At 37.8% G+C, this 22,295-nt stretch overlaps 3 protein-coding genes across 4 annotated transcripts in view; 1 reads left to right on the top strand and 2 right to left on the bottom strand.

Moving 5' to 3' along the window:
- Window positions 1-3,600: 3,600 nt before the first annotated feature.
- On the bottom strand, window positions 3,601-9,330 carry LOC119412358. The gene is made up of 6 exons (XM_037679348.1): window positions 9,277-9,330; window positions 8,549-8,734; window positions 8,294-8,450; window positions 6,521-6,693; window positions 3,975-4,203; window positions 3,601-3,896 (listed from the first exon to the last, which is right to left on the bottom strand). Exons 2-6 carry the CDS (start codon window positions 8,711-8,713, stop codon window positions 3,706-3,708), a joined length of 915 nt encoding a protein of 304 aa, XP_037535276.1. The 5' UTR covers window positions 8,714-8,734; window positions 9,277-9,330; the 3' UTR covers window positions 3,601-3,705.
- Window positions 9,331-9,520: 190 nt separating this feature from the next.
- On the top strand, window positions 9,521-16,026 carry rrp9 (ribosomal RNA processing 9, U3 small nucleolar RNA binding protein). Of its 2 annotated transcripts, none has more exons than XM_037679350.1 (15): window positions 9,521-9,736; window positions 9,858-9,952; window positions 10,045-10,160; window positions 10,245-10,312; window positions 11,171-11,212; window positions 11,292-11,418; window positions 11,511-11,635; window positions 11,712-11,804; window positions 11,911-12,011; window positions 12,105-12,239; window positions 13,870-13,932; window positions 14,054-14,211; window positions 14,395-14,474; window positions 14,601-14,674; window positions 15,882-16,026. In XM_037679350.1, the coding sequence occupies exons 1-15, from the start codon at window positions 9,653-9,655 to the stop codon at window positions 15,979-15,981; spliced, it is 1,461 nt and encodes a 486-aa protein (XP_037535278.1). In that variant the 5' UTR covers window positions 9,521-9,652; the 3' UTR covers window positions 15,982-16,026. The 2 variants fall into 2 exon arrangements, with proteins under 2 accessions (XP_037535278.1, XP_037535279.1); XM_037679351.1 differs by having other exon boundaries at window positions 14,054-14,199.
- A 1,619-nt stretch (window positions 16,027-17,645) lies between these two features.
- grm2b (glutamate receptor, metabotropic 2b) overlaps window positions 17,646-22,295 on the bottom strand; it is a 52,294-nt gene continuing 47,644 nt past the window's right edge. Inside the window, exons 4-5 of the mRNA XM_037679352.1 lie at window positions 20,923-21,115; window positions 17,646-17,866 (exon numbers count right to left, since the gene is read on the bottom strand). Coding sequence (XP_037535280.1) covers window positions 17,793-17,866; window positions 20,923-21,115 — 267 coding nt within the window. The 3' untranslated portion in view covers window positions 17,646-17,792. The remainder of the gene's footprint in view (window positions 17,867-20,922; window positions 21,116-22,295) is intronic.

Consider the following 22,295-nt stretch of genomic DNA (forward strand, 5'->3'; position numbering starts at 1 on the left):
GATGGATGGATGGATGGATGGATGGATGGATGGATGGATGGATGGAACTGCACCACCTGGGTGAAATGAAGCTATTTTGACCATTGAATACATACATAATAAACACAAAGGGTCAGTGGTGACGCATAATGAATACGACTTATATATATATATGTATAATTTCCTCTTCATGACGCTTTTTTGACTGATGCGACTTATAGGCTGAAAAATATGGTACTTAAAAACTATTCTTTGATCATTTAGATTAAGTGAAAACTAATTCTAAACACATTTTACAAATACAATACTATTCTTCAAGTTGATGAGGCAATAAAAAAAAGATGTTTTAGGAAATTTATACTATCAGGACCAATCACATGTTTTTTCATAGTCTCGTCATTTTGAGTCAAATTTTGCTTTTTGCTTCTTTACAGTGTTTACCTGACAGAATGAAATTTTGTCTGAGCGTTTTTGATGTCAGGAAATGATGAGTCTTAGAGATGCTGAGTCTGCTGCAGCTTCAGAAGGTGAAAACAAACCAAAAGAGCAAGCTGAACATCTCTAAAAGGTTTTAAAAGATCGTGAGAAACAGCAGCTGTGCAGTAAGTCTATCAGATCTTCAGTAAGAACAGATGTTTTTTGTGACCCTTTGTTCAAAGAGTAATTTAATGGGAAAAGATTATGTACAATCAATCTTTTACCTGATGCAAATGGCTCTCAAAATGAGCAGTATAGTGACATAACTGAGTTAGTGGCTACTCCTAGAGTGGTCAAGACCAAAATTGAATACTCTTGTCTTAAAACGACTCCAATCTCAAAACTTTTTCAGTGCAATTGCAATTTTATAACATTAACACCTCTGTCAGTTTTGCATTACAAAGTTAAAATATTAAGATATTACTGTAAGTGCCTCAGATTGCACAGGTAAGATATTAATGGTTCACAACCTTTCAACAGAACCCGACTTCAAGAGATTTGAACTGTCACTTTAATGTGGAAATATAAATGGCTCTTTCAAAGATTCTGTTGAAAACCCTTTAATCTGGTTTAAAAGATGTTAAAAGAGAAGCGCATTGTTTTGTTCACTGATGGTCAGACTCCAGGTCCAAGCTCAGATAAGCACGATGACATCATTGTGACGTCATGAGCGTGCTGCACTCAAACACAGCTACACAAGAGATTATTCATTAACTCAACTGATTCCAGGCTGTGTGGCGATCATCACTAGCCATTGATGCTTTTCTGATTCCTCCCATCAACCAATGTGTAGATGACCTCTGAGGGACTTGTTTCATAAATATTAAGAAAGCTTGTAAAAGAAAAGTGTGAATTATTTTGAGGTATAATTAAAAAGACTCTCTTTAATGAGGCGGAAACATCATTTAGAATAATTCATGAGCACTGACTCTCCTCCAGTCTGCGCTCTTTGGAAATGAAAGATAGTGAGTGGGCTTGTTTCAGACCAGCTGCACAACCATCACCACCCTGACTGTACAGTGTGTTCTTTGTGTCGCCCTTCATTGAAATATCCCAGGATCATCCCTGACCCCAAACCACTGAAGCTGTGCATCATGACTGCGCAGGCTTTTGGACATATATTTCCTTTCTGCATTGCATCAGATCATCTTCTGCTGATGATCAGAATCAAGTCTCAGGTATAGGTGGGTTTGTGTCCTAAATACACGAGCCGACTCCCTGCCAGTGATCCACTGATGCTCTTTAGCTGTAATCTTCTCTAGTGGGAGGCGACAGACATTTCCAGCAGGAAGAGGACTGACACATGTGCATCGTTATTCTTATGCAAGGTTGTCCTCGTTTTACACATGTTCAGATCTACTGGAGCTTTTTACATTAAAAAAAGGAACATATTAGACCTTTTAATGCGTATAATGCAAGTCTTTTAGGCTCAATAGACCTGATTTAGCTCAATGAAACTCATTGTCTTTGCTATGTCCAATAATAATTATTTTATTATAAGCAAATTAAATAAAAGTAACATTAAAAGCAATCATTTTGAGGATGAAGCTCAAATAAGACATAAAAACAACGGAAATAAAACGACAGATTCATATTTTAATTATGTTTAAACCGAACGGCCACCAAAACCTGCAAAAAAAGTTAGGTAGGTAGGTGTTCCAGTTTAAACAAGATAAATCCAGTGAGAGGGGAGACGATTCCTAAAATTTCATTTTTACTCACCCTCCTCTACAACTTTTTTATTATTTGGATTTATGTTTGTTAATTATTGAATTATGTGAAAAGCTCACGACGTTGCTGCATCTTCCAGGATCAGGACGTTAGAAGCTGAAGGGCTGCGACAAACTGGTTGAATCTTTTAACTTTTTTACATTAATTTTGGGGTAAAATGTCCAACGCATGTATGCTGTGTAATGAATTTTAGTGGAGTATAAGTTAACATTTTCTTTCTGAAAAATTGTGAGAATTTATAACCAGGTGAAAAACTATGTTATTTGAATAAGTATGACTCACTTCAATGTGTCTGCAAGTGTTTTATTTCTTCAAAGGAGTGATTCAGATTTATAACATGCCTCACCTTTTTTATTGCTTTAATTGTAAACGGCTTTAAAATAATTAATCTCCCTGAAACATTTGGAAATCACTTCATTTTTCATAATTAGCATTTGACTCATGTAATTTTTGTCAACACCACAGAACTGATCCGAAAGCCTTTTCATCGCTACCTCTAAATTAACCTGAACGGAACTAAAGTTTACAAAACTGTGCAGCTCCTGACCGAAAAAACAAAATATAATTTCTTACATCATGAACATCCCTCGGTCTTCCAAAAAGTTCTTGTAAAATTGAACATCCCCAAAAAGATAAAAACACATGGTTTGGGTTTGTCTCAGATTATTCCCAAAGGTGCAAACGCCTCCTGCTGCAGTGAAACTTCTGGTGGAAGCAGGAAAGAAACAAAGTCTTCAGTGAAGTAGCTTCAGGGAGGTGCTGATGCTGCCAGAGGTGATGAGATGTGGACGCAGTGAGCCTCCGAGTCCAGAGGGAGGAGTCAGCAGCACGGGAAGATGAGTGCATCAAACCACCACCATCCACAGACATGAACACGACGTATGTGGCAGAGATCCTTTATCCATCCTGTATTCCCTTCACGTGGGAACGAGGACACTGTAGTTTGCCTTTTCACACACCGTTTTTTTTTTCTCCCCTCGAGATTAAATAAAGTAGTTTTTGTGCTGTTTTTCACTTCACAAGCTCATGCTGGGCTGAGTGGAGGCAGGATGAAGGCTCAGCACTGACATCTGTTGGACGCACAAGAGCACGCCACACTCAGAAATTTCAGACGAATGCAGTTTCTCTCATATTTTCTACATTTTAATCAAAGATGTAAAAAAAATAAAGATACTTAAAACAAAAGAATAATCACTTTTATTCTAACAAACTAATTAATGCACAGTTTCTCACCAACATTAAGTTTTAACTGTCCTACTTGTACACATAAAAGTACATCTGGTTAAATGTTTGTCAAAAGATTAATGTTATAGACTTGTTAAGCTAAAACCGTCCACCGGTGAACTGTAAAACAAACATTTTATCAACCACCAAGTCAAACATTCATGTAACAGAGAGATATCAAAGTTTAAAAAATAATAATAAAATCTACAAAGTGTTGGAAAATAGCTAACTCTACGGATATCTCGTTACGTAACGCTATTAGAAATGAGAAGCGCGTGAGTAAAAGTGGACCAGCTAGAACTCGGAGTCATTTGTCATGGGTTCAATTTTCGGCAGAAGCGAAGCGTCTTGGCTGATGGTTTTGTCGGCGGCAGCTCTGTTCAAGCCCAGCCTCTTCTTCATCAACTTGTCCTCGTTGTTCAACTTTGTGCGGATTGCGGTTTTTATTAGGTTGCTGTCGACGCCAAACTTCCCTGCAACGTGATCTGAGGGAAAGAACCGCAATCTCGCTGTAACTGTGAGGTTTACAGATACTTAGCAAGGATTTGTGTCGTCGATCTTACCCATGAAGCCTTTTAAAATCTCCGATGGGAGAGCAGGCTTGTGGTTGTCCTCTCCTATTAGTGAGCTCTTCCGGCTCTGAAGGCAGTGTGTGGCCAACGTGTCTCTGTCGAACAGTATCATCAGCAGCGCTGAAACGTACTTCTTGTAGTCAGCGATTTCTGCGATGCGCTCGTAGAGATTTTTGGGCACCCGAAGACTTTCACTCAGATAAAGGAAGTTAGGGTCATCCTACAAAAACAAACAAAAAAAAGTGAGCTCCAAAAGCATTTTCAAAACAAACTACCAACTACTGAACACAAGCTGAAAAACAACAAGCATCCAGACACTGAAGTAATGTAAACCTAGTATTCTCTAAAATAATGCATATCACCCAGAATCATTTTATGTGAAATGACAGAGTCTCAGCTGATTTGGTCAAACCTAAAAAAAAATAAAAAGAAAGGCCTTACGCGAGTTGTTGTGCTCACAGTATGTGTTGTGAATGACTCTCAGCTACTACCACACCAAATGTCAGCGTAATATATTTTTGTAAATCTAACTGGGTTGTGGACATTTTTGTGCTGGGCATGCTCGATTAGCTGTGGCAGACATCCTGAATTGAATTGACTCCAAAAGTTAATCAGGTGTGAAATCACATCCAATGATTATTTTCTGAGACTTTCATTAAGATGCATCCAGTAGTTCAGTTGATATTTTGCTAACAGACAAACAAGGTTGACTCCAACAGCTAATGTCTGTTTCAAGTAAAGATCTCATAACGGGTAGTCGGGTACTACCACACCAAATTCCAGCTCAGTATCTGTAAAATTAAAGCACTTATAGCCATTTTTGTGTTTACTAAGTTTGATTAAGGTCATCTTCAAGGTCATTATCAGTGATTTAGGAGCCATCTTGAATTGCCCTGATGCATGCTCAATAATCCAGGTAGAAAAATCTAAAAAAGTTCAATCTGGTCCTCTGGACATTCAAAAAAAACAAAAACAAAGCAAAACAACAAAAAAATGTAGATACGTTTCGTCTTTCATCCAAGAAACTTCCTCAGTCTGAGGTGCTGTATTCAGCTCAGTCTTATAAATAGCACCTTCTCAGAGTGGACCAACCAGTTTGCTGCTGACAACCAAAACCAGCTGCTCAAGTGATCCATTGTTAGGCTGATGATCCTTCTTGATCATGTGAGCAGCTGGTTTTGGTTGTCAGCAGCAAACTGGTTGATCCACTTTGAGAAGGTGCTATTTAAGAGACTGAGCTGAATACAGCACCTCAGACTGAGGAAGTCTCTTGGATGAGAGACGAAACGTTTCTACATTTTTTTTTTTTTTTTGTTTTGTTTTTTGAATGTCCAGAGGACCAGATTTAACTTTTTTACATCTTGAATTGTGTTAACTTCAAAAGTAAATCAGTTTTAGACGTCAACCAAATTATATTTTTTTGTGTGTTTCATAAAAATCTGTCCACTTTCCTGAGCTATTATGCGATTACAAACACAGACAGACAAGATTTATACTGTCTACCGTATTTTCCGCCGTAAAAGTCGCATCGCCCTTTAAGTCGCATCAGTCCAAATATGTCTAATAAAATGGAAAATCCATAAATATGTTGCTTCGCCGTATACGTCGCATCTATTATGCATCACCGCTGATGCGTCGTGTTTGTTATGCGTCACCACTGACAACCCGGAAATGTGGGCCGGTGTTGTGCCAAAAATCGATTGGCTGCCAAATGGCGGACGCAGGAGCGTGCACGGGAGGACTTTAACAAGAATTTAACAAGAATAACACTTAAAAACAATTATTTGTTTGCTTGAAATTATAGCAAAGGTGTGTCTTAGTTAAACTTTTACTTAATAAATGCAATTCAATGGTCAAATCAGCTGAATTTCAAAAGCCGATACCTGGAAGTAAGCGCATGCACGGAAGGACTCGCTGTGCATTTCTTCAAAATTTAACATGATGACCACCTAAAAACAATTATTTGTTTGCTCAACTTTATAGCAAAGGTGTGTCTCAGTTGAACTTTTACTTAATAAATGCAATTCAATGGTCAAATCAGCTGCATTTCTCGGGGGTGGTGCAGTGAAATGAAGAGGATTTGACGGTTGCTCCAGGCCAGCTGGACGAAGGTGGCAGGCTATGGCAAGCCGACTGTGTCATTAATAGCCACTTTTACTTATTACATGGCACACAATACTACTCGAGTGCCATCTAGCAGCTGAAAATGGTAGTGTTCAATATTTTCAGTCAGAATGAATGAAAACAGTCATATCTCAGCCAAAAATTGGTTTATATATAAATATGGGAAAAAAATCAAACAAGTTGCAGGGCATGTAAATTATGCAAAAAAAATGCAACTTATAGGGCAAAAAATACAGTGTTTTTGATGAGGATATATTAATGAACTCTCTGCCTTTAACTGTAGTGGTGTGAATTGAAATAAATGTCAGTTGACAGGTGATTGGACACGTCACTGACATATCAGTTGACTTTGATAACAGTTACTGTTTTAAATGTGCTATATAAATAAATGGGACTTGACTTGGAGCACTCACCTCTTGCATATTATCAACTGTTCTCATCTGTACTTCAGGCTCTGGCAGGAACGTCACAAGTTCCTCTGGGTTTTGTGACCCAACCGTTGCCGGACCTCCGTGGAGAACATGATCCAGAGTGATTCGGAGCTCGTGTGCCGTGTGCCTCATCTGCAGCATCAGGCTGTTCATCTCTGGGAACGTGTTGAATTGAGGAGGGAAAACAGACATGTAACAAGTGAGGATAGAGAGGTGAATATTTTATGACGTGCTCACAGCTTAGCCAACATGTTCAGTAAAATGTAAAACTGTCCTCATTAAAAATGTATAAAAGATCAGTAATTCAGTTCAAGACTACAATTTGAACATTAACCTAAGACTCGAACTCTTGCATATGTGGATATCAGGTTGTCCACATATGTGGATGCCAGGTCCTAGGAGGTTAATTAAATACTAATTTAATGTCTTCCACCATGCTTCACAGATTATTTTTTTTATCTGTGCTGATCGTCCTCATCTTTCCAGTGATTTCTGATGAGTATTCAAAAAGAACCTGCATATTTTGCATCGGAGCAGAAAAATTACTGCTGAAGATTTGACCAATCGCTGCTCAGATGTATAAACAGTCAGTGCAAGAGTTTCAGTCATTCCCAAGAGTTTTCAAAAGATTTCTTGCTCAATGCAAGAATGTCAAAAAGGAAACAAGATGGCAAAAGCTAAATTTTCTATTTCTCCTGACCTGTTTTAACCATTTTGTAAACAACACCAATAATGGACTAATGTATGCAGCAGTTTATAACAAGCAATTATTGGCTTCAAGAAACATTTTATTCATTTTTTAATGAAAATGAGTCCAAAAATGTTGATTGATAAAGTCAAACATTTATTAATATATATATATATATATATTTGGTGTCCTGTTATGTAATCTGTTGCTATGTGCTTGTTCTGTTTGTCCCTGTACAGCACTTTGGTGTGCTTTGTCACTGTTTAAAGTGCTATATAAATAAATTGGTATGGTATGGTATATATACATATATATATACATATATATACATATATATATATATATATAATGCTTGCCTGTCAGATTTTGAACTATTCTGTGTGTTATTGCTGAGTAAACAAATCAAAACTGCATGAATGACTCCAAAATGCTGCAGCTCGGCTACTAACATGAACTCGCAGGTTACAGCACGTTTCACCGGTTCTGTCCTCCCGTCACTGGCTCCCTGTGCGTGTCAGAATTGATTTTAAATGCTTCTGCTGACATTTAAGTGCATTAATGACCTTGCACCCTCATACCTCTCTGACCTTCTTCATCCTTATGCTCCTTCTTGGGCTTTGAGATCAGACCAGCTGCTTGTGGTTGTATCAAACACCAGGTTGAAGCTCAGAGGAGATGGAGCATTTTCAGTCATGGGCCTTAAGCTCTGGAACAATCTGCCCCTTAACATTCGACAGGCCACTTCAGTCCCTGCTTTTAAATCTCTCCACAAATCACATCTATACTCATTGGCATTTAACCCAGGGCGATCTGATTAAGTATTTCATTGTTTCTACTTATGTTTTGTTTTTGTGCTTTTATTCCTGATGCTGTAATTATATCTTGTTATTTTTATTTGATGACGTGATCTTTTTGTTAAGCACTTTGGTAACAGTTCCTGTTTTAAATGTGCTATACAAATACATTTGACTTGACTTGACTGTGTCAAAGGGCATGAGCTCAACAGAACTTTTGCTATGTATTTTATTTGTTTGTTAAACACGTTGATCATTTGTGTTTCTACCCACCTCTGAGCTCCCTCAGTTCTCTCTCAGCCAAAATTCTACATCTGCGTTCGTATTTGAGTTGTGCCTGAAGCTGGTCTATTTTCATGAGAAGGCTGATGGTGTCTGTTCTGATGCCTGAAGCTGTAAAACTGTCTTCATCAAAGTCAATGACTTCATGCTGCCAAACAAGAGAGGGGGTAAGAAACAGAACATGAGCAATTGTCTTTACACCATCCACATGTTGATTTATTTCTGTGAAATCCTGGAGTTTCTCACCTCATTGTTGGGAGGAGGTGAGGGGCTGGACTCTTCTGCCATCCTGAATCTCTCCTCCATTGATTCAGAATGAAAGTCCTGCATATCTCCATCCCCGCCAATCTTTATCACCTTCACATGAGGTTCTGTTGGACTTGCTGTTCCACGGCTTCTTTTTGGTGCCATCAGAAAGGAAAATGGGGAAACCTGAAAGAAAAATAAATAAATAAAGCGCACATATTTCAAAAAGTCAGCTTTTCAGCACAGCTGGGGGGTACAGTCAAACTTCTGGAAATTTCTTGACACTATTTTTCTGTTTAATTATCAATGTTATTAAAAACTAATTCATGCAAAACACGGACATTTTTGTTTATTTGTTTGGTTCGCAACGCAAACACTGGCTCCCCCCCGTACCTCCTCCACCCCCCTCCTAACCTCCAGCAGCTGCCTGGAGCTACCGAGGGATTCAAACTTCATCTTCTCATCACATCTAACTCACCTTTAACACTGAACAGCATAAAGGAATAATAATTTTAAAAAACGCTCGCCTAAACGCCCAGACTGCCTTCAAGGATAAAATAAAAACACAACCGTTCAATGAGGACAAAGACAGCGGAGTACATGCAAATACTGCGTAGTAGAGGAAGTAGTAGTACTACTCCAGTATTACAGTAAATAGGTCCTGATATATTTACGACTAGATCTCATTACTCGAGCAAAACATTTCCAGTTAAATACGCTTGAAATACCGTGCTTATATTTATGTTTCGCTGTGTGTGGAGTTCATGTGTACACAACCGCTGTTTTTTAAATTCATATTTTCTTAAAAGTACGTGTGGAACAAAGCTGTGCAAAAGTAGTTCCCGTGGGAAGCATTTCGGCCGAGTACAGTTTCCTGTTAATCCTGTTTAGTAATTCAACCAATTAAAATCGGGTATTTCAACAAAGGGCGGGACGTGTGAAAACGGACGTGACTTCTAGCCAATCAGAACGCGGTTACTCTAGGCATGAACGTTCAGCAGCATGATCGCAGTCTTGCACACATGTGGGGTTTATGTTGCTAGTAAAGGAAAGTTGGAGTGTTAATTAAAGTTTATTGTAAAACGTTTCATTTGACATGTTATCATGTCTTCTTCATTCTTTATTAAGACGAAATCAAACCCTAAATTAGCCAAAAAAGGAAAAGATACAGCGGCGTCAAAACGAAAGGTAAGAGAACTCAACTGTTAGCCAGCAAGCTAATCACGTTAGCGAACAACACGGTTATTTAATTTACACTTACTAAGCCTGTCTGTGGATGATTAGAAAATGTCTCTGTCTTCTGGGGCAGGGTGATGGTGGTTCAGGTGGAAATATCAAATTAATCGCGAAAAAAAACATCCACAAATTCAACGAAGAGATTTCCAGTGACTCTGAGACAGAAAGGTGCATTTCTGTATACAACCTTTCAAATTAAATCTGAATATTACGTACAGATAATTTGTTTTAACATGGCTGTGTTGTGTTTGGTTCTGTAGTCCTGCAGTGACCAAGAGGAGAAGGCAGGCCAAAGAGGAGATTAAGTATGAGGAAACTCCCCAGGAGAAGAAGCTCAGATTAGCTAAACTTTACCTGGAACAGCTGAAGGAAGAGGGTAAAATTGTGTACACAAAGCTTTATTTTGTACCACTATATTGTGTGACGTGACTGTTTTAAAAAGAGGATTTGTTCTTAACAGAGGAAAATAAAGCTGAAGATGATGCCTTTGAGACCGATTTGATCGCAGGAAGACTCCAAGAAGAAGTGGTAAGAAGAGTCTCCTGTTTGTGTACTGATGATTTGAGAGCAAATTTCATAATGCTACTTTAATTATGCAAACCCCATAAGAGGCAGAAAAATACTTCAAACTCAATAAGTACAGCTGTTTATTCACAATATACATAACACAAACAATTACTTGTTTTTTTAAGAATACTGTTAAAATGGTTTTGGAGTTGAAGCTTTAGTTTTCAGTCCCTTTGCTCTGCAAATTTAATGCATTCTCAGATCTACTGAGGGTTTTTTTGTCTTTTGGTTACTACAATTTTGCTAAAATGACATCTTATTTCATACACATAGCAGGTCTTTTAGGTTTTCCATTTGTGTTTAAAATCAGTGTATATAGCTACTGATTCTCCACTCAGGTGCTACCAAATTTGATCCGAAGCTGAATCAGCTCTAAAATGCAGCTCTCAATAATACACTTGTCCTTTTTCTTTTTTTAATGTAACAAAAAGCTGGTTTGAAACAGGCCTATATTATATTTCTGCAAGAAAGAGTAGAGAAACGTAAGGACTTTACTTATGACTTGGATCAAAAATATTAAGAACAATTCAGAAATGCTTGTTGTTTCTCTAGACTTTGATTTTTGCAGGGGTGGGCAGCACAAATCCAGTCCCTATGTTGACCTAAGCTGAGCCACAGTCACATTATTTTTTGTCCAAATAGAAGAAAAAAAGAAATGCATTTCATATTGTACTCCATTCTACCAATAGTGATGGAAATACATATGCTTTTAAAAAATTGGACTAATAAAGCCAAATTTAAAATGTTTATCTTGTTTTGTTGTTATTATTGTGTGTTTGTTTTTGAATGATCTGTTGCTGTACTTAATTTCCCCAACAGCTTGAGCAGAAAGGAAAACTCCAACGTATTATTGCCAAAGATGTAAGTGAGCATGTTCACTTGTTTGCATCCTGCAGCCTGTCTAGTTTCGGTTTTACTTGATCGTCTTTCTGCCTTTCAGCTCATCCCACCCGATGCTTCAGAGATCAGAGTATTCAAGGGACACAAACTTCCACTTACCTGTCTTGTCATCTCACCTGATGACAAATGCATCTTCTCTGCTGCCAAAGACTGCTCAGTCATTAAATGTTAGTAATCAACAAACTCTATTGTGGTTTTAATTTCATTGGAACAATTATGTTTGCAAACCTTTTACTTGACTGGTTTCTCTTATGTTCAGGGGACATTGAAAGTGGCAGGAAGCTGCACACGATACATGGAGGAAGGAAAGGAACAGAAGAGTGCCATGTTGGACACACAGCTCACATCCTGTGCATGACCATATCCTCAGATGGAAAATATTTGGTGAGGATTATCCTCTCTTTTACTTGCTTCTGTTAGTTAGTTCCAAGTAAATGACAGCTGTGTTGCATTCTTTTAGGCCACTGGAGACATGAACAAACTGATCATGATCTGGGAGGCAGAAACTTGTAAACATCTGTATAAATTTACAGGACACAAAGGCCCCGTGTCGGTAAGTTCCATTCTTTCATGCTTAGCTCCGTGTAGCCGTAATCTTTTTATAATTTAAAATAAATGTTTGCTATGTGATGACTAGTATTTGTGTTTTTCCTTCTCAGGGTCTTTCCTTCAGGAAGGGGACTCATGATCTGTACAGTGCTTCTCATGACCGTTCAATCAAGGTGTGGAATGTAGACGAGAACGCATACGTGGAAACCCTGTAAGTAACTGGTTGGAAGATCAGTTTGTTCCTTTCCTGCCATTTTCTTCATGCATAATGTTTGAATTAAACTGAGATTGGGAATTTCTGTAGCTTTGGCCATCAGGATTCGATCACAGGTCTAGACAGTCTGAGCCGTGAACGCTGCGTGACTGCAGGGGGGCGGGACGGCACTGTGAGGGTGTGGAAGATAGCCGAGGAGTCCCAGCTGGTGTTTCATGGACATGGGTGAGTTTCTTTGAATCTCTGACCCGTGCTTCTCTAGCGTAGGTTTTTATTTTGTTTTTAGTCTTTGTGAGTGTGAGAATGTTGTACATGCTTTTATATTCACAGTATTCTTGTCTGCTGATCTACATTGTTAAATTCAGAGGACCTATAGTTTCACTAGTAGTTTAATATCCTGTGAACATGAGCTGGTTTTTCAGCAGACAGAAAATATGGCCAAAAAAAAAGAAAAGGAAAGAAGTTGATACAATTTTTCATCAAGAATTTGACTCAGTTTTTGTTTTGTCTGTCTGTAATTGTCCATATGTGAACAACATACATTTTCACACTTTGTTTTCTTCATAACAAATATTGTTTATTTGACTGCCAGTCCTTTTAATCTATTTTGCCTTTAAGACAGTTTTATTGTTGTAAAAAGCGTTGTCAGCTTGTGCAGTCCACAAGTAGTAGCACTACATGTAGTTATTAAATAACTACATGAACTGAAATCCTGTAAATATAATCCCTTTGAATGAAATAATCATTTTAGGGGTGAAATCTGTGTCTAGAATTTAAAAAAAATTAAGTTAATTTATACTCTTCAAAGGACTTCCTGTGCTATAATTTTTTAAGTTATATCTGACAACCCCTCAACTAGAGAAAAGTTGTTAAAATCCCTCTCTTCCTTCAGAATGATGTTGGTCTTGATGGTGCAGATTAAAGTCTTCATACAACTTCAACGCTTCATTAGAGAACACTATACTGTATACTTTTACTAAGGTCATGCACACAGTATACTATATACATTTGCTAAGGATATGTACTTCACATGCAATGGGGATAACCGCACCCTGGAGAGGATGGTGAAACAAAACCCATTCCAAAATGGGGGAGATTCACAAAGGGTGGACTGCAGCTGGAGTCGGTGCTTCAAGAACCACCACGCACAGACGTATGCAAGACATGGGTTTCAGCTGTCGCATTCCTTGTGTCAAGCCACTCTTGAACAAGAGACAGCATCAGAAGCGTTTCTCTGCGTTAATTCATATATGAACATGTAAAACTGGTCCATTTTGGAGACAAATTTTCATAGAGACGTTGGGCTTAAGTTTTGTGTGGTAATAGCTGAGAGCAATCCACAAAGTGTCTCCCGAGCAGTACACAATATGTGAAATAATTTCTTGATACCTTGACGTTAATCGTTCGTATCAGCCAATTTGTCTGTTAGCAAAATATTTTAACCACTGTGAATTTTACTGAAAGTGTGCATGGTCATCACATCTACAACTGATTAATTTTTGGAGTTATACTGGTTCAAAATAAAACACCAAATGGAAGTCCCCTTCAAAATTTATCCTGTCATTTTTTTCTTTCTTTCGTTCTTTTAAGATTCCAGCAAATCTCAAGCAAATGGGAAGATAATTTAATCTGATTGGGTGGTAACAATGTTGGAACTGTCGTTCACTCCTTGAGATGGAACATTGGTATCATGGTGTTTGTTCACATTGTAAGACGAGGTTGTGCACAGACTCCACTCCGTGCTCGTAATTTTTCAGCGTAATCCGTTGCCTTTACTGAAGACGAAGTGCATGTTTCTGTGAAAAGACGGGGCCTTACGTAATGTGTTGCATCGTCTTCATTGTTTGTCCCTCAGTGGTTCAATTGACTGTGTCCAGCTCATAAATGAAGAGCACATGATAACAGGAGCGGATGATGGGTAAGAGCCGCCATTTTTCTGTTTATTGTTGCTCCGCGTTGTTTTATCCAGGATCTCTTTGTGCTGCCGGACTCATTCATGTTTCCCTTTCATACCCTCTTCATTTTCCACACACACTCAGCTCTCTGTGTCTTTGGAGTGTCAACAAGAAGAAGCCTCTCTGCACGGTGAAGCAGGCTCACGGTTGCCATGGCGACTCGGGGCTGGAGCAGCCTCATTGGGTGGCCTCAGTCGCAGCCCTTCAGAACTCCGATACCGTCGCCTCAGGTGCTTTGGGCTGTGAGAATCACAAGCTTTTTACTTACACAGACACAAGATCACCAGCTCTTCACAAACGTTTTATCAAATGAATCTATTGTGGTTTTAATCATTTTTTCTTTATAAATGTTAGATTTTTAGCTTAATTTTAAGTGCTTTATATGATTCAGATGTGACCAAACGTAACTTTTTTTTTTTTTTCAGGTTCTCATAACTCTCAGGTGAATGTGTGGAAATGTGGTCAGAGCTATCGTGGATTGGAGCTTCTCTTCTCTGTACCAGTGGTAAACAAAATGCAAATTGTTATTTTTTAATAAACTGATCCTTGATGATGAATTCCCTCTGGAACCCAAATTGCCATAAGCCAGCTAAACAAACAGTCGCTTTTGTCCTCTGCCTTCTGTTTCCAGAACGGTTTTATCAACAGCCTGAAGTTTTCCAGCTCTGGTCAGTTCTTGGTAGTTGGAGTCGGACAGGAGCACAGGTAGAACATTATGGGTCACGTTTCCATGGAAACTGCGTGCAGAGGTCCAGACAACTGATGCAAATCAGTGCAGGCTCATGTTGAGAATATTAACTTCCACTAGATGGCAGTTTTGGTCCATCCCTGCTCCAGATCTTCATATATCTAACCAGGTTTTCTTTAAAGGATTGGATCGCAGGAAGGGGAATACTCAGTTTTATTTCTTAAAATACACTTTTTATATCCATCCATCCATTTTCTTCCGTTTATCCGGGGTCGGGTCGCGGGGGTAGCAGCCTAAGTAGGGAGGCCCAGACTTCCCTCTCCCCAGCCACTTGGGCCAGCTCTTCCGGGGGAATCCCGAGGCGTTCCCAGGCCAGCCGAGAAACATAGTCCCTCCAGCGTGTCCTGGGTCTTCCCCTGGGCCTTCTTCCGGTGGGACGTGTCCGGAACACCTCACCAGGGAGGCGTCCAGAAGGCATCCTAACCAGATGCCCAAGCCACCTCAACTGGCTCCTCTCGCCGTGGAGAAGCAGCGGCTCTACTCCGAGTCCCTCCCGGATGATCGAGCTTCTCACCCTATCTCTAAGGGAGAGCCCAGACACCCTGCGGAGAAAACTCATTTCAGCCGCTTGTATCCGAGATCTCATTCTTTCGGTCACAACCCAAAGCTCGTGACCATAGATGAGGGTGGGAACGTAGATCGATCGGTAAATTGAGAGCTTCGCCTTTTGACTCAGCTCTCTCTTCACCACAACAGACCTGTACAGCGCCTGCTTCACTGCAGACGCTGCACCTATCCGCCTATCGATCTCAAGCTCCAATAATCAGGAAGGGGAATACTCAGTTTTATTTCTTAAAATACACTTTTTATAGTAAAAACAAAATGACAACTCACAAATTTTGTTCTAGAAATGATAATTATCTGTTAAGCGATGGTATTTATTTGTATAAGATAATTTCTTAACCTTGTTTTATTTATGGATTTATTTTCATTTACACTATTCAGTTAAAATTCAGTCATTTGAGTTTAGAACTGATTCAGTGAAATGAATCAGAAATGCTTCCTGTAGTTTTCAGTAACATCTGCATGTCTGGACTACTGTCATGTACGCTACTTATTTAAAAGAATGACACATCTTTCTTTAGATTTAGGTTCATATTTAGATTTTATCTGATTTATGCATCATATTCAAAGCTGATAATTTAAAACTTTTTATGTTTACAGATTGGGGCGATGGTGGAGATTAAAAGAAGCCAAAAATGGCATCTATATCATTCCTCTGAAAAGAAAACCTCAGGGTGCAGAAGGAAATCAAGTTGACTGAATAATGAAATACCTGTTTTGTAAATAAAAAGCTTAATAAACTGGATGCAGTTTTTATTCTTCTTGCTGTTGTATACAGGGTGCGAAGTATTCACAGGTCTTTGCTGTGAGCTTCTGTGCTATTTTATAAAAAATGCACTTTCCCTTTCAGTGTAAGAATCAAAGCATTGTGGGTAAATTGGGCCGTTCCAGGATTAAGATGTGAAGAAGCAGCTCTGCAGGAACTGAACCAAGACGTTTTCTTTTCGTTTCCTTCCATAATAACTTCTGCTCAGGTTATTAATAGTTTGAGGTAACATTTATACAAACGAGATATCACAGAGGACCTGACTTAACTTTTAGATTTTTCTACCTGGTTTGTTGAGCATGCATCAGAAAACTCTTCATATGCTTTGTTGGTAGAAGACCTACAGGTAATGCTATTAATTTACCTGAAATCAACTGTAGGACAAATATCCGAACAACTCGCATTTTAAAAAAAGGAGTAATTCTTGAAGACTACCTTTTATATAGTGGTAACTTGCAATTATACTGCAGATTGAAATGTATGTTGTGTACATAAATGTACAGGTCTCTTGTAAATGAGTCCTTGTGGCTCAATGAGACTAGGCTGTATAAATAAAGGTTGAATAAATGTTCAATGACAAATCCTGTCTGTGTTTTTACTGTTCTTGGTTGTTTTGCAGGTGTTCTGGTTACTTTTTTTTACCAATCTTAGTTATTTTTATCCATTTATGTTGTACTAGAAGTCTATAACAGTCTTTTGCTGTTACAGTGGCAGTCATTTCTGTCATTTAAATCATTTAAAGTTGGTTTAAAAATGGTAAATGGACTATTTATACAGCACCTTTCTATCTTATCAAGATACTCGAAGCTCTACAATCTGTGTCCTCATTCATCCATTCATACAGCACTTTACTAGATCTAAACAGAATAATCAGTGCTTTATCACATTCATAAATCGATGGGACACATCGGAGGCAATGAGGGGTTCAGTGTTTTGCCCTGGGACACTTCAACATGTGACTGCTGGTGGAATCGAACCCCCAACTCTTGCATTGGAAGACGACAACTCTAACTACTCAGCCACAGCCGGCCCCCAAAATGAAACTGATTGACTGAAGATCTCTATAAATAAATTTAATTTGTGAGAACTGAACAAGCAGAAAAGATAACATTGTGCATATAGAAATATTTAGTCAATTTGCTTCAATAAACAGAAGTCATTGAATGGCATGTCTGCACTCTTTAGATTCAAGTATTTAATTAGAAAACATCTTATTTACATAAATTACAAGAAAACACAGAAACTAGTCTACAGTAACATGTCCTTTATAGTGTTGAGTATTTTTTTTAATCATTCCCTACAATTAATTACACATTTTAACAGTGTTAAACTTATTTCATAGCATTTTTTTCAACAATGTTAACATCTGGATATATTCACAGCACTGTTATGACAAGAAAGAAAATGCCTTTTCATATTACACTATTGCTTCACAACCACCCATTTGACAATGAGACTCTTTAGGACAAGGCACAGTGCAAATAAACACATCTACCTGTAAACCAAGGAGATCACAGCATTTACAATCTATACATGAAAAGGCTTTACAGCTGGTACATACTGCTGGATGTAGGATCGTTAGCTTTCACAGTTAGAGCTATGTTTGCTGCTGCCGGTCACTTGACCCTGACAGTTATCTGCAACATGAGATGATGTGGGGGGAGGTCAGTCCATCACTCAGGGTCCTGTTTGATGGAAGGATGACTGATGGTGGGGGGTCTTTTGTGCTTACAGAGGAAACTTTTTCACAAAGAGGACGTTGTGGAGTCCACCACCTCGCGGCCATTACACACTGCTGGCACGTAGTTGGAGGCTGATCCTGAGAGGAAAAGAGTCGTGACATTAGCCAGAGCTTTATTTTGTTAATTTAATTTTATTTCTCTGCTGATAAGAAGCATGACTGAACCAGAGATACACACTAAGCAGCAAATGATGGAAATTGGCTTTTTAAAAATTTTATTATTATTATTATTATTATTATTATTATTATTATTTGTTAAATAAATATTAGAAAAGTGTTTTAGATTAAAAAATTCTGCATACCGGACACAACATAGAAAGATTTATGTTGGCCTTGTTGCTGTTTTAAGTGCTTTATAAATAAAGTGGTATGTATGGTAAGGTTTAAAGCAATGGTTCTCAAACTGTGGTTCTCAGACCCCTGAGGGTCCGCAAATATACATATATATTCAATATTTTTTACATGCACATAGATGTTTAACAACTTGTTAAAATACACCAAAATGCAGGAACTCACATTTACTTAAATCAGAATTTTCTCGGGGAGGACCCCCCGCCACTCCCCACCTGCTATTTGCGTTCCGGCATCGATCGGTTTACAAATTAAGCCCTGTTACTTGGTGTGACTACTGCTGTTATAATTCTGTTCAGTTTGATGTAATTATGTAATCATTTGAAGAATTGGTGATACGCTATGTTCATTAATTGAATAGGTAAAGGTTTAAAGTGGTTTTTGATTCTCTTAAATTTCTCAAAACTGTAATTTTTGGAAGTTGAAACTAAACATTTTGTTAATTAATTGTGTCTTGAATGAAAAATACCCCATGTTTAAAAGTATAAAAATTGTATTACCACTATTAAAGAACAGGTCTTAAGTATTTATGTTACACAAATATTTCCATTGCATTAAAGAGACAAATTGATTACAAATATTTAATAATTATGAGGGGGTCCCCAAAACTTTTTCTCCTATGTCAGGGGTCCCTGAACCCAAAACGTTTGAGAACCCCTGATTTAAACATGCAAGGACCTTTCAATATGTTCTGCTTAGATAGCATAGATAGATACATAGATAGATACATAGATAGATACTTAGATAGATAGATAGATAGATAGATAGATAGATAGATAGATAGATAGATTCTGTAGTTAAGCTAGCTTTCTTGTATCTTCACATACAATAAATAAACATTATTTCTTTTTTCTTTGAAACTGTGAGCAAATACCAAATCTTTGCTATACTGGTTGAAAATAGTTGCTCTGTTTGTGAAATCCGGTCTGGAAAGTTGCTATTAACTTTAAAGACTGGGAACTCTGGGACTGAGTTAACAAATCCACCTAACCCTGTAAAGTTCACTAATTAAAACAATATTTTTCTCTTTTGTAATCTGCTGGGCAATTTCTTGGCTGGCTGGTTGGTTGGCTGGGAGCGCTGACTTGTTTAAATCTCAGCTTACAGTCTGAAAACCCATTACTGTTCGTCTACACATTACACAAATTAGATGCCACATAATGAGGTTTAGATGCTGATATAGACTTTTTCATTATGGATATTTTTATGCTAAATTAAGCTTCCCCACTCTTTTCTTTCCTTTTTGTTTAGCATAAAAGTGTTATACTTTTATAATGAAATCCTAGAAAAAGAAATTAGTGATTATATGTTCCAGAACTTCACTGTTATGTGGTCTGGTACAGACTAGTCATAAAAGTACAGCTTTTTTTAAGGTGCTGCCAAAATGGCAGAATAAATTTGGTTCAGTATTAATTGTGTCTTCACAGATGTGTTTATGCGCTCTAATGCTCCCCGTATCATCACAGATGCAGTTCCTCATCTTTTTAGCCCAGAAAATGTGGTATCCATGGTTTTCAAAAAGATATTTAAATGCAGATTTATCAGACCACAGGACAGAGTTCCACTTCCTCTCTTAAATTACTTCATGCTGAGAAAGCATCATTATTTTTGAATCTTTTATCTTTTTCATATCATTATGTTAATACAGTTTTTTTTTCTGCACAATCAAATTTTGACTCATTTTAAAAAAATATAGCATTAAATTGTATCCCTTTAGCAAAAACATTTTTTATGTACTACCACCAAGACTTATTATTTGAATTAAAAAAAAAATCTCAAACAGACTTTGCACTTCATCCGTAAACCTCTGTAAAGTACATTATAGTAAACATGGTTAAAGTTGATAAATGCATGAAAAGTAACCTAATTGAACATTTTTCACTTGAGCATCAAAATTAAGGTTGAAATCCTCTTAGCAGCCTGTGTGATTTCACTATAGTAACTGCCACAAATGACTAAATGTAATCAAGAAATCAATGTAAATCAATGAATCAACAAGACTGAAAGACATAAAACCCTCAGACATATTATCACTGAAAATTATGACCCAGCCAGCAAAGCTGCTGTTGGTGTTTGAAATGTGTACAGTCGAGTGTAATCTCCATAGAAATGGTACAATATACTACTGATATGAAGAGGCTGGTTCAAAGAAAGCATGACAGCTGGAAAATAAAAGGGGGCAAGGTCTCATCCTTGAGGTACACCACAAATTGAACAAGCCGTTAAATATTTATATACTTTTTATAATATTGTTGACAAAAATTCTATTTAAGAAGTATGAATGCAATAAATTAGGAGCCAAGTCCTTCACACTAACTGATTACTAACGCTGTAATTCACAGCACTGAATGTGGCACGTAGGTTTGAAAGAACTAAAATTAAGCTGTCAGTTCAGCACTCAATGGATGGTTATGAGTCACTTTAACAAGCACGCTTTCTGTATACAACATGCTCTTAGACCAAAGTGGAAACTGTTAAAAACACTGTTGTCGTTCCTAAATTATAGCAATTGTGCAGCAATTTTCCTTCAAGCCCAAGATAGAAGGGACATCTAGGTGATGGGTCTCTCGGGTTTCTTAAAGCCAAGAGATCCTAATTATGTTTCTTTTGTAGCAAATGCAGGTTTAAAACTGTCTGGAAAAGAACCAGAAGAATTCTTCAAAAATAAAAATTATAACACGGGTGACTGTGAAAAAGAGTTCCTTAAACTAGTGGGAATAAAATAAATCACTAATGTAATATAACTCAAAAGAAAAAAAGAATGTGGAAATTTATGTGAGCACCTTTAGAGAAGCTGGAGCTGGGAGCAGAGGCTGAAGTGGATACTGTGGCGCTGAAGCGACTCGCTGTGACTCTGAGTGAGGCCACGTTTTTCTGGGGTTGGAACAGGATGATGTGGATTTTGGGGGCAAACAGGCAGCCAAGAACCACAGAACCACTCAGACTGACGGAGATGCACATAGTGGTGGTCTGAACCTGAAATAAACAAAAGTTGGGTAATTATTCAACATATTTACAATTTAGAATCCCTTCTTCAATAAAAAAGACTGTTAAGTTTGCTCAAATGCCACCTGACCCCTTTAATTAAACTAATTAATTTGCTAATAGTATTTATATCCTACTCTGGTTACTCCCAAACTTTGAATTCAATCAGTAGATTTCATTCTCAACCATTCAGCAGTTTTCCACAAAGAATTTCAACAATCAGTTCAATTTCCTATTTTTCCCCCCCCAAGTCACAAAACAAACAGGACCTGAGTCAAACATGCATTGCCTTTGTGTAAAAAACATCTAAATGAAAAAAGATGTCCATTACCAACCTTAAAGTGCAATTTTTATGATTGATCATTAAAAAAAAATTTAATTTACTTTACAAGTTAAATATTCTGCTGATACGTTATAAACAAAAGGCACTTTTGGGTCTTAAATAGTCAATATTCTTGCATTATTAGCCACATTTACTTTTCTAATAATGATGTGTCCAAGGTTTTATATTATGCATGCTAGCAAATTCTAATTGTGAATTTGTATGTGCATGAATATGAGGGCGAAACGAAAGAATATGAGATAATAACAGCTGGCTGTCCCAGAAAGTCACCACCTTGTTAGTCATATTTCAGCTGCTAATGTGAGCTGACTGTTGGGGTCATCTTCCTGAGCTCAATCTCCTTCCACCCCACCGGGTACCCCTGCAGTCCAGGAACTTCTATTTACAGAACCACAGTTTGAAGTGAAAATCTTCCCTACACAAAGTGCACAACAAAAGCACAGCAGAAGTGTGTGAAGTTGTCTCTCGTTTTAACGTCAAAAAACAAGATGTGAGTGCCACCAAAAAGACTTTGTCCTAATCTCTTTTAGCCAAGATGATATATTCCTAGTAGACATTTTAATTTTGCAATACACATAAATGGATAGTACCTGTAGGACTCGGTCCATTTCTGTGTGAAGCTTTTTTCTTTTTTTTACAGCTTTTTCACAGGCAAATAAAAAGTCTTCAGTTGATCCAAAATGCTACTGCCAGAGTCTTAACTGGAGTTAGTAAGAGAGATCATATCTCAACAGTTGGAGCGTCTCTACACTGGCTCCCTGTCAAGTCTGGAATTGAATTTAAAATCTTACTTCTAACCTACAAAGCTCTCAACAATCTAGCTCCATC

Source organism: Nematolebias whitei, chromosome 7 (genome assembly GCF_014905685.2).
Source record: "Nematolebias whitei isolate Nwh7 chromosome 7, NemWhi1, whole genome shotgun sequence".
NCBI lineage: Eukaryota > Metazoa > Chordata > Actinopteri > Cyprinodontiformes > Rivulidae > Nematolebias > Nematolebias whitei.